The sequence below is a fragment of the Acomys russatus genome, chromosome 24 (assembly GCF_903995435.1).
Source record: "Acomys russatus chromosome 24, mAcoRus1.1, whole genome shotgun sequence".
Lineage (NCBI taxonomy): Eukaryota > Metazoa > Chordata > Mammalia > Rodentia > Muridae > Acomys > Acomys russatus.
In genome coordinates, this window is record NC_067160.1 from 10990333 (window position 1) to 11006454 (window position 16122).

Here is a 16122-nt window from a genome sequence, read left to right on the forward strand (position 1 = left end):
GAGAAGTAGAGGGTTTTGGAGTAAGTGAGCACGAGTTCGCAGCGTGGACTCATCTCTCTGGGGCAGGGCTGTCCGGCACCAGCAACTAAGCGGCACCCGGGGCCAGAGAGCAGTTGGCCGCTTGCACAGTCCCGGTCCCAGCTCAGAGCCCCAACCCCTGGGCTGGCGCCACAGTCAGCCGGTGGGGCGAGATAAAGCGGGCAAGGTTCTGCGGGTCCAAATCAGGGAGGCGCAGCTCCGATAGCAGCGCCCCGATCGGGGCTCCCGGTGTGTTTGCTCTAACTGTTTAAACTGCTTCAAAGCGCCAGGGCCGGAGCGACCTTCGGCAAACAGCTGCTAATCTCTAGCAAGAGAGAGCGATCCTAGGGAGGACTCGGGGAGCCTAGGGCCTCCGAGTCAGCACCCTGCCCATGTGAGACCTTCAGCCCACCAGACTTCTCTGGAGGCGGGTCAACAGCGAAGGCCAAGGGGAACCGAGAAATTGGGGGTGGGGGAACGCTGGCCCCCCAGCCCTCAGGTCCTTGCCCCGCCCCCAGGCTCTTGCTCCTCCCTCTGGCCCCTGCCTTATCCTCCTACCTTTGCCCCGCCCTCGGCCTTTTCAGGGGCCCCTTCGGCCCTTGCCCCGCCCCGGGCTCTTGCCCATCCTCTGGCCCTTGCCCCGCCTCTGGCCCTTGCCTCTTGCTTTACCCCTTACTCCGCCCTTAAGCTCTGGTCCTGTCCCTAGGTCCCTGTTCCGCCCCCAGGGGCGGGGGCGGGGCGGACTAAGGCTGGCCTGCCACTCCGGCGCGCAGGCTGTCTGCTGGTTCCCGGCAGCTCGGACAAGTTACTGCCGCCGCACCTCGGCAGCTAGGATAGCGTCGCCGTCGGGGATCCCTAGTGCAGCGTCCGCCCTCAGCATGATGGACTTGGAGTTGCCACCGCCAGGACTACAGCCCCAGCAGGTGCTGTCCCGGCCCTCGGGCCTCTCGGCTGTACCAGGGAGCGGACGGGAGGTCGAGGGGGGGACAGGGGCCCCGGGAGGGAGGGACTGTGTGAGCCGGGACTCCGACGGCCAGGCTGGGAGGGCAACGGAGGATGTTGGGGGCAGCGACGTGAAGTGGGGACCGAACTTCAGATCCCCAGGGGCGCTGGGATTGGAGTGTGGAGGAAGCTCGGGTTTCGTGGGAATAAGCAGCGACAACTCCAACCGCGCTCGGTCGGAGGCTCTTACTTAGGTGGCGGGTCGGGAGAGGGTGGATGCTGGCGGTCTAAGCCGGCGCCGCCCGACCCTTTCCGGGGCTGCGTGGTTTCCCAGATTCGGTGCCGGTAAAAATGTGCCTAGTCACGGGGCCGCGCTCGGGGGAGCTGAGGTCTCCTCGGCGCCGGCCCCGGAACCCTCCCCATCCTCCGGCCGTGACCCGCGGCGCGGTGGGCTCGCCTGCTTGGCGGTCTGTGGCCTTCTGGCAGAGCCGGAGAGCTGGCCGCCTGTGGGATCACGCCTGTCCAGCCTGAACTAGAAAAGCCCAGCCCTCCGGGGGCGGAGGAGAAAGTCACCGGGTGGACCTCGTGCTCGGGCGCCCCGACGGGCGGCGGGCGGGCAGGACTCGGGAACTCTGGGCTGGCCTAGCGTCCGGCGCAAGGACCTGCGGATCTGGGCGGCGGGCTCTGAGGTCCGAGTTGTCCCCACGTGGTGCTGCGAGTTCTGAGCGCCGGGGGCCCCACGCTGAGTTCGTGGCTGTGGCCTCCGGCTGAGTGACCACGGCCGGTTGGCAGTCACAGAGGCCCTCGGTTGGCCCTTTCCTGCTCTATAGCGTGCAAACCTCGCTGCTCTGGGGCCAAGGGACAAGTTGGAGCTGTTGATCTGTTGCGCAATTGTTATTTTTCCCCTGGGCGGCTTTGTCTTTGGATTTACCATTACAGAATTGCAATACCAAAATGTGTAAGGCAGGATATTCTGTTCCTTGCCGTCAAGGGTAAGAGTTCTAGATTAGAATTTCTTGTTTTTTATACTGTGGCTGAAGTTTTGCTTTTATATTTATTGTACTTCCCTTGCGTCCCGAATACATTTTCCTTTGCTGTTTGAGATTTTTGCTTCAATTTCTTAGCATGTTGGCACGTTATGAAAACAGAATGGGACGCTTGCGTTTCATAACACTTTCTTGCAAAGTTTTGGAGATCGTTATGTAAGTGAAAATTTCTGGTCATATTTACGGCACGTTTAAAGAAGTAAATGTTTAGGCTGCAAAGAAAAAAAAGTGTTGTAATTGGGTTTTTAGTTCAGGGGAATGTGTAACTTGGTAAACAGTAAGTTAATCTAAACGTAAAGTTTTAGGTTGACCCCAAAGTCCTGGTGTAAGCTTTTAAGTTACTGACAATGCATTAATTCTGCTCCCTCCTTTGAACTTGGCCCCAGAAAGGATTGGGGTTGTCGCCTGGTTCTCATTAGGATGAATAAGTAAAGTGTACTTTCTGATTTCTGCTCTTCATTAGTAATCAAAAAGAAAGCTTTTCTGGCCACAGGATACAGGATGCAAACTGACTCTTGACTTTTAAGTTTTCTTTTCTGTGTAGCCTAACATTTCATGTACAAAAATGGCAGAGGTACCATTTTGTCTTCCATGTGAAAGTTTGAGTTGTTTGCCAGCAACAACATTCCTGCTGATTTCCAGACATTGATGTAAATATTTGAAGACTGGAAAAAAAGAACTAGAGATTATAATTCATTTTTTAAAAAACCATCATTATTTGATAGTTCATAAGGGTTTGAATTGAGTCACAGATTTGAACAAACGGTTAGAGAAGCCAGTAGTTGTAGCAGGTTACATTTTTAAAACTGTGTTCATAACAGAGACTCAACGGTTCTTCATCTCGGTGAGGGGGAAAACCTCCATTACTCCTCCACTGGTGTCTTGGAGAGATAAAATACTTTTGAAGATAAGAGAAGAAGTTGATCTTGAGTGAGACAAGGGACGTAGGATGGGCCTCTTCTCCAGAACGAAGGAGAGAGCAACTTAAATAAGAACAATTTGACTTTTTAAGATCTCTGGAACATCTCTGAGACATTATTATTGAAGCAGCATGTAAGTGGATAAACACATGACGACACCAGTCTCTCTCTCTGCCTTAAAAATGACTCGGGCCGTTGGCTAGATCTGAGTAGGGGTTCAATGTTTATTACTTGTAATGTCCTTGGTTAGTGTAATAGTTTGAACAGACCCCCCCCCCCCCCCGGGCCCTGATCCACTCTTTACGATGTTCTTCTTGTAGGTTTCTAAGATCCTCTGGTTCCTTCTATTTCCCCATCTCCTATATTTCTCTTACCTAGAGTCCCAGTAGGATGTCCTCACATCTATCCCAATCTCCTGGTAAGTGAAGACTCATGGGACATGCCCCTTGGACTAGTGTCCAATTATAAGTGAGTATATACCATGTGATTCTTTCTGCTTCTCGGTTAACTCACTCAGTATGATTGTTTCTAGTGCCATCCATTTGTCCACAAATTTCGGGATTTCCTTGTTTTTTATGGCTGAGTAGTATCTAGCCAAAGGTCAGGACATTCTCCACAGTTGGGTGGAGAGCAGGGACAAACTGACACGAACTCTGGTGCCTCATATTTGATGACCTCCCCTTGGTGGGGAGCCCTGATGGCACTCAAAGAATAAGCAGGCTACCAAGATGAGACTTGATAACCTATGACTATATAGTGGGGAAGGAGATCCTCCTCGGTCATAGACCTAGGGGAGGAGAATAGGGTGAAAGTGGATTGGTTTAAAAAAAAAAAAAAAAAGACTAGGGCTATTTTGAAATTCTGTTTGTGTTAACTGTAGTTCTTAAAAACAGTGCTGGGGGCTCAACCCTCTTTTAGGAGTAACAGGAAGAGTTGAATGCCAGATACACTTGTGTTCTCTCCCTCTCTCTCCCTAACCACCCCCTCCCCCCCTTGTTTTTTTGAAACAAGGTCTCTCTGTGTAACAGCCCTGGCTATCCTAGACACTCACTTCATAGACCAGTCTGGCCTTGAACTCACAGAGATCCACTATCCCGAGTGCTGGGGATTAAAGGCCTGCGCCCACCACCACCCAGCTCATGCTTTTTCTTGATATTTCTTTTTATTTAGGGTGAGTTACACTCAACAAGCTACAGGAGGAAGAAGCACTTGGTCAGTTACACTTATTTCTGGGTGTTTCCTCCTTCATGGTAGAGCATAGTTAAAGGATTTCCATAAATACATCCTTCTTACTTTTTCCTTGAAAGAGGAAGAATTTGAGGCTTACATACTAGATGGTAGTTAAGTTAGTGGACACTCCTTTGCAAGTCAAACAATATGGTAATTGCCTTGGGTGTATAATTTCTCAGTAACCCCATGGGAAACACTTTTTATCTTCAGTTTCCAGGTTAGGAGAGAACACACAGAGAGGCCAAGACTCCTCCAAGGGTCGGGTTGGAAGATAGAATTCAAACTTAGCCTGACTCCAAGTGCTCCACCTCTTTACTTCCAAACTGGACCAAAGGGAATTTGAAGCAGAGCCACAAAACTTCCCTTTTAAGAGGGTAGATTGAAGGAAGGAGGAAAAAAAAAATCCTGGGAGGAGAGGCTGGGGTTATAAAGGCTAGGCTCTGTATCTTTTCCACATACCAAGGAGGCCATGGTGAGAGGGAACCCTTTTAGGGACAGCAAGGGTGAGTAAGCCGGCAGTGGGCTGGTGCCTGTGATCCTGTCCAGGAAGACACAGGCCAGTGCAGGCAGCTTCCATTTGGAGAGGCAGGATGTTTTTGTCCCATAATAATCGTTTTCAGAACGGTATCCGAGAGTCTGCTTCACATTTTCCAGTGGCCATGTTGCCTCTTTCTAAATGAGATCTTTCAGCTGTGGGTATCTTTTTGCTTTTGTTCTCCTGGTTTTTAATACATTCTCCTGTGTTTGTTTTGGGTTGTATAATAAAGTTAAGAAACAGAGCCTACAGGTGGTGATCAAAATTACACTTAGTACTAGTAGGTCGTACAGTGCGACTGACCGAGTTAAACTAGTTTGAGGGAAAGTGGCTTCAGGGTTGTGGGCTTTTAGTAAGAACCTGTTAACTCAAACTAAACACTAAGCCCCTGGTTTGGCACCTACCAGTTGAAACCAGTATTAAAGGCTCAAGTCTATCTGGTTACCTGTAGCTTTGAGACTAGTATATTTGAAGATTAACTGCTTCCTTTCCTGTTCTTTATTGTTAAGTTTTGTTTGGAGTTATTGTCTGATTGTATAAATCAAATATGCTTCAAAGGACCTTGAGGGTCTTGTGGGTGATTCACCTGAATTTGCTGTGTGTGAGTCCAGATCCTCGCCTAGGCCACCACCTCACCGTGTGCTGAGTATTCAGGTGCAGGTGAGTCTGCTGGGCTTTGTCAGGGATCACCCTGCTTTGCGCCATCTGTGGCTGTGACATGCAGGAGACTTTCTGTTTTGATGGTGTGATACCCAGAAGGTCCTGAAATTTCATTACCACAAGTGCCACCCACATTTAGCAAAAAGGCCTTTAAGGTATAAAGCCAAGACTCGGACAGTTGGCAGTGGTGTGTTTTCTAGACAGGAAAGCAAAAACGTGTTTAAGTTAGTGGAAAATACAAGTGCATTCTTTTATTTTTTGTTTTTGTTTTTCAAGACAGGGCTTCTCTGTGTAGCCTTGGCTGTCCTGGACTTGCTTTGTAGACCAGGCTGGCCTTGAACTCACAGTGATCCACCCGCCTCTGCCTCCCGATAAAAGGCGCCACCATGCCCAGCTAGCTACACCTGCATTTTTAATGTCCCTGGGGAGTGGGGTGGGGGTGGGGTGCAACAAACAAAAATCCTAAATTGGGCTTCTCTCTAGGCTTTGCTATAGTAACTTTAAGAATTTGAATAATCCCATCAACGGAATCGGCACAATGTAAATCTCTGTCCTTAGCATATGAACAATAATACTGATGTCACAAAGCCTTGTGTTGGATTTCTTTCCCCTGGGGGTTGATGGTTGGAGTGCTGGGGATAGGCCCAGGCCCTTGCACGTGCTAGGCGTGAACTCCACCACTGAGCTCGATTCCCCAGTTGTGAAGTCCCTCTGTGCTATAGAATGTAAGCATATTTAGCCCAGGCCATTGTAGGGCAAAGACAAATCCAGTGCCTAAGCAGGCTTCTGAGCTCCCAGCACATCTTATCCAGGCCCCTTTGATGACTGAGTCACTCTCATATCACTACAGTCCGGCAACAGCTGCCTTCTGAAGACTCTGTTGAAGTGAAATATAACCCACTCGCCACCTAGTTCACCCATTTAGAACCCCATTCAGCAGGCCAGTGTGTTTATAGTTATGCAATCATCACTATAGTTCATTTTTATCACTCTCAAAAGAAATCCCGGGCCCACTGATAGCCGCCACTTATTTTCTCCTAGTTCCCTGAGCCCCTGGTAACACTCAGTTACTCATTTTTTCCCCTCTGGATCTGTCCACGCTAGACACTGCACAGAAACGGAACCACTCTATGACTGGCTTGGCATGGTGCTTTGAAGAGCACCTTGTCATAATGATGTCTTGTGTCATTATCCATTTTTACCGCTGAGTGCTATTTCACTGTGTGGGCATGGCACATTTCAGATTGGGGAGCATGGGGCTTAGTTCTGCTTTTGTTTTGTTTTGTTTGTTTTTCCCTTTTGTTTTTTCGAGACAGGGTTTCTCTGTGTAGCCTTGGCTGTCCTGGACTCACTTTGTAGACCAGGCTGGCCTCGAACTCACAGCGATCCGCCTGCCTCTGCCTCCCGAGTGCTGGGATTAAAGGCGTGCGCCACCACCGCCCGGCTAGTTCTGCATTCTGTGTTTTCCAAACTTTGCTGTTTATTAGACTCGCCTCGAGTCTTTCAGATACTGATGCCCAAGCTGCATTCTTTCTTCAGTCCAAACATCTAGGGATGTTTGTAAGGCCTCAGTGCTGTGTTTTCAGGCATCCCTCTGGGCTCCCCACTGCAGTGAGGACTGGGAACCAAGACCCTAGGGACCTGTCTCAGTGCTTGGTGCACATTGGAGGTATCCTGTGTGCAGCGACTGTCTGAAGTATGGCTTGAGTTCTTTAATTCCTCACGAAGATTTGAATGACGGCCTTGTTATCCGCAGGCTTGCCCCCAAAAGAACCAGCAGGATGTGCCCATGACTTTTTCAGGAGTATATTAAAACCGGCCATGAGGAGGACTAGAAAGATGGCATTTGAAGAGGGTCCGGTTTCAGTTCCCAGCACCTGTGTCAGGTAGCTTGCTGCTACCTATAACAACAGCTCCAGGGGGGGTCTGAGGTCTCCCGGCCTCCCCAGCACCTGCATATGCACGAGCATATGTTCCCACACAGACAGGTGATTTGAAAAGGCAGTGAGGGCTAGGAGTGTGGTGGATCACTCCTGCAGTCCCAGCCTTCTCAGGAGGCTCGCAGGCTGATGGAAGACCGCCCAGCCTGCAGCATGGAACCCTGTCTCCAGACGAAGCCGAGGAGGGTGGAATGCTCTTGCTGGGGGTTGAGTGTAGATTCCTGCTCACTCTTCATTTCTGTGCCATGTTTTCTTTCTCCAAAGAAAACCCTGGCATCTTGAAGCCAACTTTTAACAGCTCCACTTGTGGGTTGTGCCTGACTCTTAAGGCCACTTTATAATCCTGAGCACAGTAATCAGTGCGTTTCACACATTTGGAATGAAAGGCTGCCTGTGCTGGTGGGTGCCTGGGGGATGGGGACGGGGGACTACTGCGTGTCACCTCTGTGGCTGGCCTCTGCCATAGCCTTGTACATCCCTGCCCCCACTGCCTCCCCTGCTTGGCAGAGCTGGTTGGCTTCACCCCAAGTCATTTCCCATAGCAACTTGGTGAGGTATAATTTAGTCATCTGTCAGGAAACTGGTAAAAGTTCATCTTCGCTGCTTTTAAGATTTTGAAAAATGATGTCTTATTTTTGTGTTTGTTCTTAAAAGACGACATCTGGAGGGGGTTAGTAGCTCCCATGTTTGTTGAGAGGAAGGACCTAAAAGGTCAGGGCTGTGTTGATTGTGTGTCTAAAGTGACTGTCACACTGAGGAGGGAGTCGGGATTTTCCTTTATGTCAGACCTGACAGTCTTTCTGCTCAGCTTTAGCGGGAATGTGTGGCGTTGCTCAAGGAAGCAGAAGCTGACCTTTGCCCCCTCAGCCTGAGGCGTCAGGTTGTAGGGGAAGTGGTTGTGGCTGGTGCCTGCTGTGAGCAGAGCCTTGCAGAGCCTGGCTGCCTCGAGGAATTCCTCTGCTGCTGTGGTTCTTGGGGAATTTGGACTCTGTTGGTTTGTTTTGCAGTACTGGAGCCAGGGATCCACTTTCTGTTTTCTTGAGACAGGATCTAATATGGTAGCCAGAGTTGGCCTAAAACTCTCTACAATCCCAGGACTGGGTTTACAGGTCTCAGCTCACCATGCCTGGGGCGAAGTTTTGTTGCTGTTAGATCATTAAGGTCTTAGTAACCAAAATCAAGCCACCATTTTTTTTCTTTTTTCTTTTTTCTTTTTTCTTTTTCTTTCTTTCTTTCTTTTTTTTTTTTAATCTGCAGTAGGAAAACCTGCCAGGTTTTGAAGGTTTTATTTTTGCTGCTGGCAGTTGTCACTGAGACAGTGAAATAATGCATTGGAAGCCACTCTCAAAGGGCTGCCTTACTTTGTGTTGCTGGCTCGTGGGGAAACCTGATCCAACTCATGTTGTTCCTAGTGGTTCCTAGGCTGAGAGTGGGCCTTCTCTGGGGACAGTCTCACGGGTCCTTAGGAAATCTCTAGTTAGCCCAACATGGTGGCGCACACCTGTGATCCCAGCACCCTGGGAGGCAGAGGCAGGCAGAGCTCTGGGAATTAGAGACCAGCCTGGTCTACAAAGCAAGTCCAGGACAGCCAGAGCTATCCAGAGAAACCCTGTCTCTTGAAAAACCAAAGAAAGAAAGAAAGCTGGCTTGACTATTGCAGGGGCCGCTCCCTGGTGTGTGGAGTGGGGGGAAGGGGTGTCCAGGCGCCTTAACTCGGCCTTGCTGACCTTGACAAGTACAGTCCTCTCTTGCAGAGATGTGGGTCAGAATGGCTCCTCTAGGGACAGACCTGGTTTTCTTCAGTCCCGACCATGCAGGAAGTCCAGAGTTCAAAGGGTCTGTGTCTTGTGTACTTCAGTTGTTTAAAGTTCACTTGATAAGGCCGTGGCTGTAAAGTGTCCGGGTGTGTGCTGCAAAAGACACCGGAGAGAAGGGACACTCCTGGCTTTCGGTTACCGACTCACCCTCTAGCTGTGGAGGTAGCTAGTCTCCGGTGTCCCTCAGAGTCTGGGGCCTGTAGGACCTGTGGCTGCTAAACCCCTCAGGTGCTCAGATTCTCTCTGACCCTGTAAGTCACCTTTAACTCACTACTTAATGCTGTGTAAATGCTTTGTAAAGAGTTATATTGTTAGGAGGGAATAAGGCATGTGCAGTACAGACAACTTGAAGTATTCGTTCAGTTGAACCAGCCTTGAGAAGCGCTTCAGACATGGAGGGCCGACAACACTGCAGCACTGGCAGTGTCCGGGACAGGGAGATGAAAGTCGAGTTGTTGAAATTCTGCTAGACATGTTCTGCTCTTAACAAAAGAAGCTGGTTTTAACATAGAACTTCTTTCTCTTAACATAGCAGCTGGCAAGGTGGCTCAGTGGGTAAGGCCCTTGCTGTGTAAACCTGACGTCCTGAGTTCAAATCTCTAGAACCCATGTAAAGTTGGAGGGAAAGAAGCGACCCCACAAAGCTGTCCCTGCCCTCCACACACATCGTCCGACAGCAATAGCTAGTCAGTATGGATATCCCATGTAGTTGACAAAAGCGGTTGGAAGTGGTCGCACTGTCTGCATGTGACAGAGCAAGTATTGCCGCGATCTCTGCTCTTACCTCCTGCTTACTGCCTCACTCCTTTTTCGTTCTGACTTTTCTCTCAAGGTGAAAGCATTTTCTTTTGTCAGCTGCTAGAGAATGAAGGGCTCTTCAGAGAGCACTGGAGACTTCCTGCCAAAGGGGCGCTGTGTGTGCCTGTGCCCAGCTTCTCCAAGGAGAGCAGGCCTGGGGTACAGTGGCCACAGGAAGCCCCGCCCTTTGCTGCCCACACAAGACTCCTGGCTGCAGAGCATCAACGGCTGATTATAGTCTTGTTTGTCGCGAAACCCGGCATCTCCTCAGTGGAGAGCTGCTTGTACTTTTTATTCTCAAGGAGTGGAGACAAAAGGAGGCAGATCGTACGCAGCTCTAGAAACCAGGCATGTTTTCTTTTCTTTTCTTTTCTTTTCTTTGTCTTTCTTTCTTTGACAGGGCTTCTCTGTATAGCCTTGGCTGTCCTGGACTCACTTAGTAGACCAGGCTGGCCTCGAACTCACAGCGATCCATGTGCCTCTGCCTTCCGAGTGCTGGGATTAAAGGTGTGCGCCACTACGCCCGGCCAGGCACATTTTCTTGACACAGGTAGAGTAACTTGCCCAGATCCTTTCCCACACAGGGCAGTGTTGCCTGACACGTTGGCACACTGATACAGGGATGTACAGTTGTAAGGAGCTGGCCATGAAAAGATGACTTAACATGGTGCTTGGTCAGTGTATCAGTGTATAAGGAGACAGAGTTAGCAACCATGCCATAATTGTTTCTCTTCCTGTTCTTTTCACCTGAAGCAGTCTGGATAGTGAGGCTGGAGGGAGGGAAGCTGTGAGTGGCTGGAGAGATTGTGGTGCCAAGCGCATAGCTTAGTACCATAGGAAAAAGCTAGCCTGCGGGCACAAACTTGCCCTCCCTCGCCGGCTTGAGGGAACAGCTCGAGCCATGAAGAAGGTACACACCTAATCAGCACCTAGATTGACAGGTTAATTTGTTTTTACTGCCACCCTGCATGACAAATGTTTGACTTTTGCTTTTTGAACAGACTCTTCTTGGTGGCAGAAGTCATTGGACCTCTGCCTTCTGAGTGCTGAGGTTCCAGGTCTGCACCACGCGTCCAGCATCCAGGTCACAGAATTCTTTTAGTGGACATTTCAAAGATAATGCCGCATTTGTTCTCTTTTAAAAACTAGTGGGCTGGAGAGATGGCTCAGCGGTTAAGAACACCGTTTGTTCTTCCAGAGAACCCGAGTTCGATTCCCATCGCCCACGTGGCAGCTCCCAGCTGTCTGTAACTCCCAGTTCCATGGGATCTGGTCTTTCACAAATGCAGACAAAATACCAATGTACATGGAAGAAAAATAATACAAGTTGCTTTTTAAACAAAACAAAACAAAAATAGTATTAAGGCTGGGAGTCTAGCTTGGGAAGAGGAGAGTATGTGCCTAGCGTGCCCCGGGCTGGAGGCTCAGTGTCTAGCAATGTCCCCTACTCTTCCCAAAAGACTCCTTGTTTGTATCTTGAGGGGTCTGTGTCAAAAGGGTGTGTGCTAATATCCTTAAGATACAACACTTGAGAAAAGGAAAAAAAAAAACACTTAAAAAAAAAGCCAGACATGGTGGTGCACGCCTGTAATCCCAGCACTTGGGAGGCAGAGGCAGGGGGATCACTGTGAGATTAAATCCAGTCTGGTCTACAAAGCAAGTGCAGGACAGTTAAGACTACACAGAGAGACCCTGTCTTGAACACCCCCCCCCCACGCCAAAAAAAAAAAGGAGATACTTACATCTTGTACTCAGCAATGTCCAAGTATTGCTATAGGATTTGAATTAAAAATTGGTCATGTTTTTGTTCCTTTTGGTAATTTGAACTAGTAACACCAGACACATATGGTTTACAATGAAAGTAATGGGTTCTGAGACTAAATATTGTAGACTTACTCATGCCACAAGTATTTATGAGGTCTCCATCCAGACTTGCATGGCACACGAAGATTTGCTTTAATCCTCAAGATAGTGTCCCAATTGTTCTTCAAGGATGCGAGTTTCCGAAACTGCCCTTTCTAGGTAGTTGCTCTAACCCTTTGGCTGTGGACAGGAAGCTGTGTGGTGAGTCAGAAGATGGGCAGGTTGGAGGCTGGCGGATAGCGAGGGGCTCCTGCTCACAGCAGGTCTGAACAGTATTCTCCAGGCCTGGTTCGTTTGCCACCAACCCATGCACTCAGGATTTCTAACTGTAGCTAAGTTGTACTTTTCCAGCTTAAAAACCTTTAAAACCAGAGATGGTGGTAGCACATGCTTGTACTTCCAGCACATGGGAGGTGGGGGCAGGAAAACCAAGAATTCAAGGCTTAAAAAAAAAAAAAAAAAAAAGAATTCAAGGCTAGGCTGGGCCATGCAACATATTTAAATCCAGTCTACATGAAACCATGCCTCAACTACTACACCCCTACACCCCTACAAGACCCCAAAAATCCTTTTTTAAACGGAATAGATTTTCTTCGTAGGCTCTCAACTCCACCAATGGAACCCAACCAGACTTGCTCCGTTGCTTTCAGAATATGCATTTCTGCTCTGGAATGGCGTGGAGAGTGAACCACTTTTGGCCTCTCTGAGGTCAGTGTAACTGTCTGGTTATCTGTAGGAGTCCCGTCCTTGGCTCCCAGCCACACCAATTATGAGCATTCACCCAGGAGAAATGAAAACAGACACTCCTCTGACCTCAGCTGCAGTGTCCTGGGCTCTCCCCAGCTCGGGGCATGGCGCTGTGTGCTTAACAAACTATTTTTGTTGGGCACAATGCTATTACACCCTGTGATGGAAGGTGCTTTCTTTCAGGAGGGAACTGCGGCCTAGAGAGAGCCCTTATAGATAGGCTGGTACGGTGGGTTGTGGGGTGGTTTTTATTGTGGAATGTGTCTGTGGTGTGTCAGTAAAATAAACAGCAGTGGGCCCTGGCACACGCACATACTCAACAACTGGTAGCTACAGTTGTACCGTCTTTCTTTCTCCGGAGCATTTAGGTGTGTAGCGATGTGAGGTTTCCGTTGAAGACCAGATTCCTCCTCCCTGTGCAGCCTCTTCAGAGCGCAGGCTTACCTGCTCTGTCGTATTCTTGGCTGCATTGTCCTGTGTTTTTTGTGTTTTTGTGTTTTTTGTTTTTGTTTTTTGTTTTTTTTCCTGCAGCCTTCCTTATACACTCCCTGACCTTATTATATGGGGCCTGGTTAGAAACTGAAGTCTCCTGAGACTGAAAGCCAACCCCTGGCCCAGGCTTTCAGGTACCTCAGCGCAACAAAGGCCACACACTGCCCTGGGGGCCTGGGCAATTTCCAGGCCTGTCTCTTCCCTTGCACAGGAGCTTACTACTGGGGGATTCTGGCCTAGGAACCTGTCAGTATAGCAGGATGGAGAAGCTGGGCGAGTGAACCTCAGTGAGTTTGGAGAAAGGCCAAATCCAAACGCAGACGGAGCCAGCCTCTCCCCTGTCATCTCCTCACCTCCACCCTTCTTTTTCGAGACAGGGTTTCTCTGTATAGCCTTGGCTATCCTAGACTACTCGCACTGTAGACCAGGCTGGCCTTGAAGTCACAGGGATCCACCTGCCTCTGCCTCCCAAGTGCTGGGATTAAAGGCGTGCGTCACCACTGCCCGACACCTCCGCCTTTCTATAAAGGCTTTAAGGCATTGTCTTGTCATCCAAAATAACCTTGGCCTTTATGAAAGTCAGACCAGTGATGAAAAAGAAAACCTCCTGGCACCACTGAACGGCACTTACATTTGCCACTGTTTTTGCCATGTAGGTGCTGGATACAGAAACACACTATGGCCTCACCTTCTATTTTTCATCCAGCGACCAAACCCAGAAGCCTAAAAACCAGCTGCTTTCACAGTCACTGACATTTGCTACAGGAGATAGATTTATTAATAGTTGCTGCCACACCCTGGCCTTCTCCTTTATATTTTAAAGACGCATTTACATACTTTCTTCATACAAAAGATCATTCTATGAAGAGGGGCATTATCTTGGCTTTTTGTTGTATTAGACCCCACCGTGAGGTAAGTGGGCGGGCACCATCACGCACTCGATTTATAGCAACGGTTGCCCAAGTCTTCCAAGCTATACTGTGCAGTCCAAATGCCTAGCAGCCTCTCCAGAGAAGGGCGCTGAGGAGTTCAAGCCTATGGTCCAGAGTGGGTGGTCACTGCCTGCTTTCATCTCACCGTCGTGGCGTGGTGGGTGTTCGCTGGCAAAAGTACTAAAGCTCTTGTGCTTCCATTTCTTCCTCTAGAGTGAGGATGACACACTGGCCCCTTGGTGGATTGCTGTTCAGACGAGGCTGTACACGTTTTGGAACAAGCTTTTTGAGCGTGTAGAAAGTATGTGATCGGTGGCGGCCATTTCTATTGTAGTGTAATGCCTGCTTTATCGGGACTTAGAACTATCCATGTTGTGACCTTCCGTTCTCCAGGCTCACTGTGACCAGTGTCTCATACAACCACACAGTGGATTTCTTATAATGTACTTTTACGTGTGGGTGTTTTGCCTCTGTGTATGTCTGTGGACCACATGCATGCCTGGTCAGCATCCAGAGAGAGCATGGGAGTCTCTGGGAGTAGACATAACAAACGGTTGTGAGCCGCCATGTGGGTTCTGGGTTGAGAGTAGTGAGTGCTCTTAACCACTGGGTTAACTGTCTCCAGTCCCTAATAATCCTGTTTGATAAATTGTTTTATAACAGTCATCAACCACAGTGAGTACCATAATGAATTTTCAGATGCATAGTTGGACTATAATTTCCAAGCTCAGGGTTAGTTTGTTTGGAACAGAGAGCCCCTTATTTCAGTCTGTTCTTCACCTGGTCTCCTGGTCTGTATAGTAACCATGGTAATCATCTCATCTGTAAGTCCTGCTACTACTGAATAATAGAAAAACTGCTGAGGTAGTCATTAAGGGCTCGCTTGGTGACTCAGATTCACACTAGCCTTTTGAGATCATTGCTAACAGATATCTAGAGTGGTTTGGAAGGGCTGATGTCCACAGCTGTAGCCCCGGGAAGTGTATGCCACACAGAAACACCTGCTTAGACATAGAGAGGGGACTCATGAGAAGTGCCCCACAGTGGAGGTTGCTGCAGGCAGAGCTGCCCTGTCCTCTGAGGAGTGCTGGGGCCCATAGTGGAGGTGCTGCAGAGCTGTGCTCCACCATGGCAGTCACTAGCCACTTTGCAGTCTTGACATGTGACAAGTGAAACCAGGAAGCCGGAGTTTTAATTTTAATGAACTTGACATTTACAAAGGGCAGAAACTACTTTTCTATTTAATAGGCCTCAGACAGTCCCCCATAGCTCAGGAGTTGGGTCTTGTAGTCAGGCCTTTGTAGGACTGCATTTCACACTGTGTTGTTGGGTCGGCTTATTGTCATGTGCTTCAGTGTGTTTACCATTTTTAGTATCAGTAAATTCTGTTAACGTGTTAAAATACTATTTAAGCAAATGAGATTAAATACGTTCTTCAAATTAAATTCACTGTTTTCATTGTTTTTGTAATTGTGTCTTAAGCTGCAAACAATATCATTACATATGTAATCCACAGATTTCTTATACAGTTGCTTTAGAACATGCGGTAAGCTAAAATTAGTGTGTGTTAATATTACACTAAAAGTTCATTTTCAATTGTATTTTGGACATCATAAGATCAGAAACACTTAGCAGAAGGCATTTTAGAAATCTTCCAATCCAGCCCCCCTCTCTTGCAGGTGCAGAAAGCCAGGTGCAGGTTTCTGTAAGTTGATGGTGCCCAGTCTCAGAAAGGGCCTGAACCTGGTCATAATTACAGTGACTCAGCAGCACAGTGGTCCAGGCCTTCATCTTCATTACAAACAGAAAATAGGCCCCTAGAAAAGACAGTATTGCAGGTGGAAAGGAATGTGGCTGCTGTGCCTCCCAGTGAAAAGACACTGCGCTCAATAGGTCTTTTTTGGGCAATGAAATAACACTTTCATGAGCAATAATGTTAATATTCCCACACTTTGTGTGATCATCCACGCTGGAAAACTCCATGCTGGTTTTTCTATTTTAACTCAAGTCTTTTCCTTCCAAAGCCAGAGATGTTTTGTTTTTTGAGACAGGGTTTCTCTGAGTAGCCCTGATTGTTCTGGGAGCTTACTCTGTAGACCAGGCTGGGGAAGGCGGGCCTCCTTGGAAGGGTGCAGGGTCGGTGGAGGCCCTATTCGATCAGATGTCAGCTGCGTTTCTGGTC

At 48.6% G+C, this 16122-nt stretch overlaps 2 protein-coding genes across 6 annotated transcripts in view; one reads left to right on the forward strand and one right to left on the reverse strand.

Annotated features, from left to right (window-relative positions):
* The window catches only part of Hnrnpa3 (heterogeneous nuclear ribonucleoprotein A3), a 397554-nt gene that overhangs the window by 348861 nt on the left and 32571 nt on the right, over positions 1–16122 (reverse strand). The gene's annotated exons all lie outside the window — the stretch shown is intronic.
* Positions 698–16122, forward strand: part of Nfe2l2 (NFE2 like bZIP transcription factor 2) — a 30761-nt gene continuing 15336 nt past the window's right edge. For 2 of the 3 annotated variants that reach the window (XM_051166148.1, XM_051166149.1), the window contains exon 1: positions 698–941. In XM_051166148.1, the coding sequence (XP_051022105.1) occupies positions 897–941 (45 nt within the window). In that variant the 5' untranslated portion in view covers positions 698–896. Of the gene's footprint in view, positions 942–1622; positions 1953–16122 lie in introns of those variants that run through there. The other variant, XM_051166150.1, reaches the window with a different exon arrangement.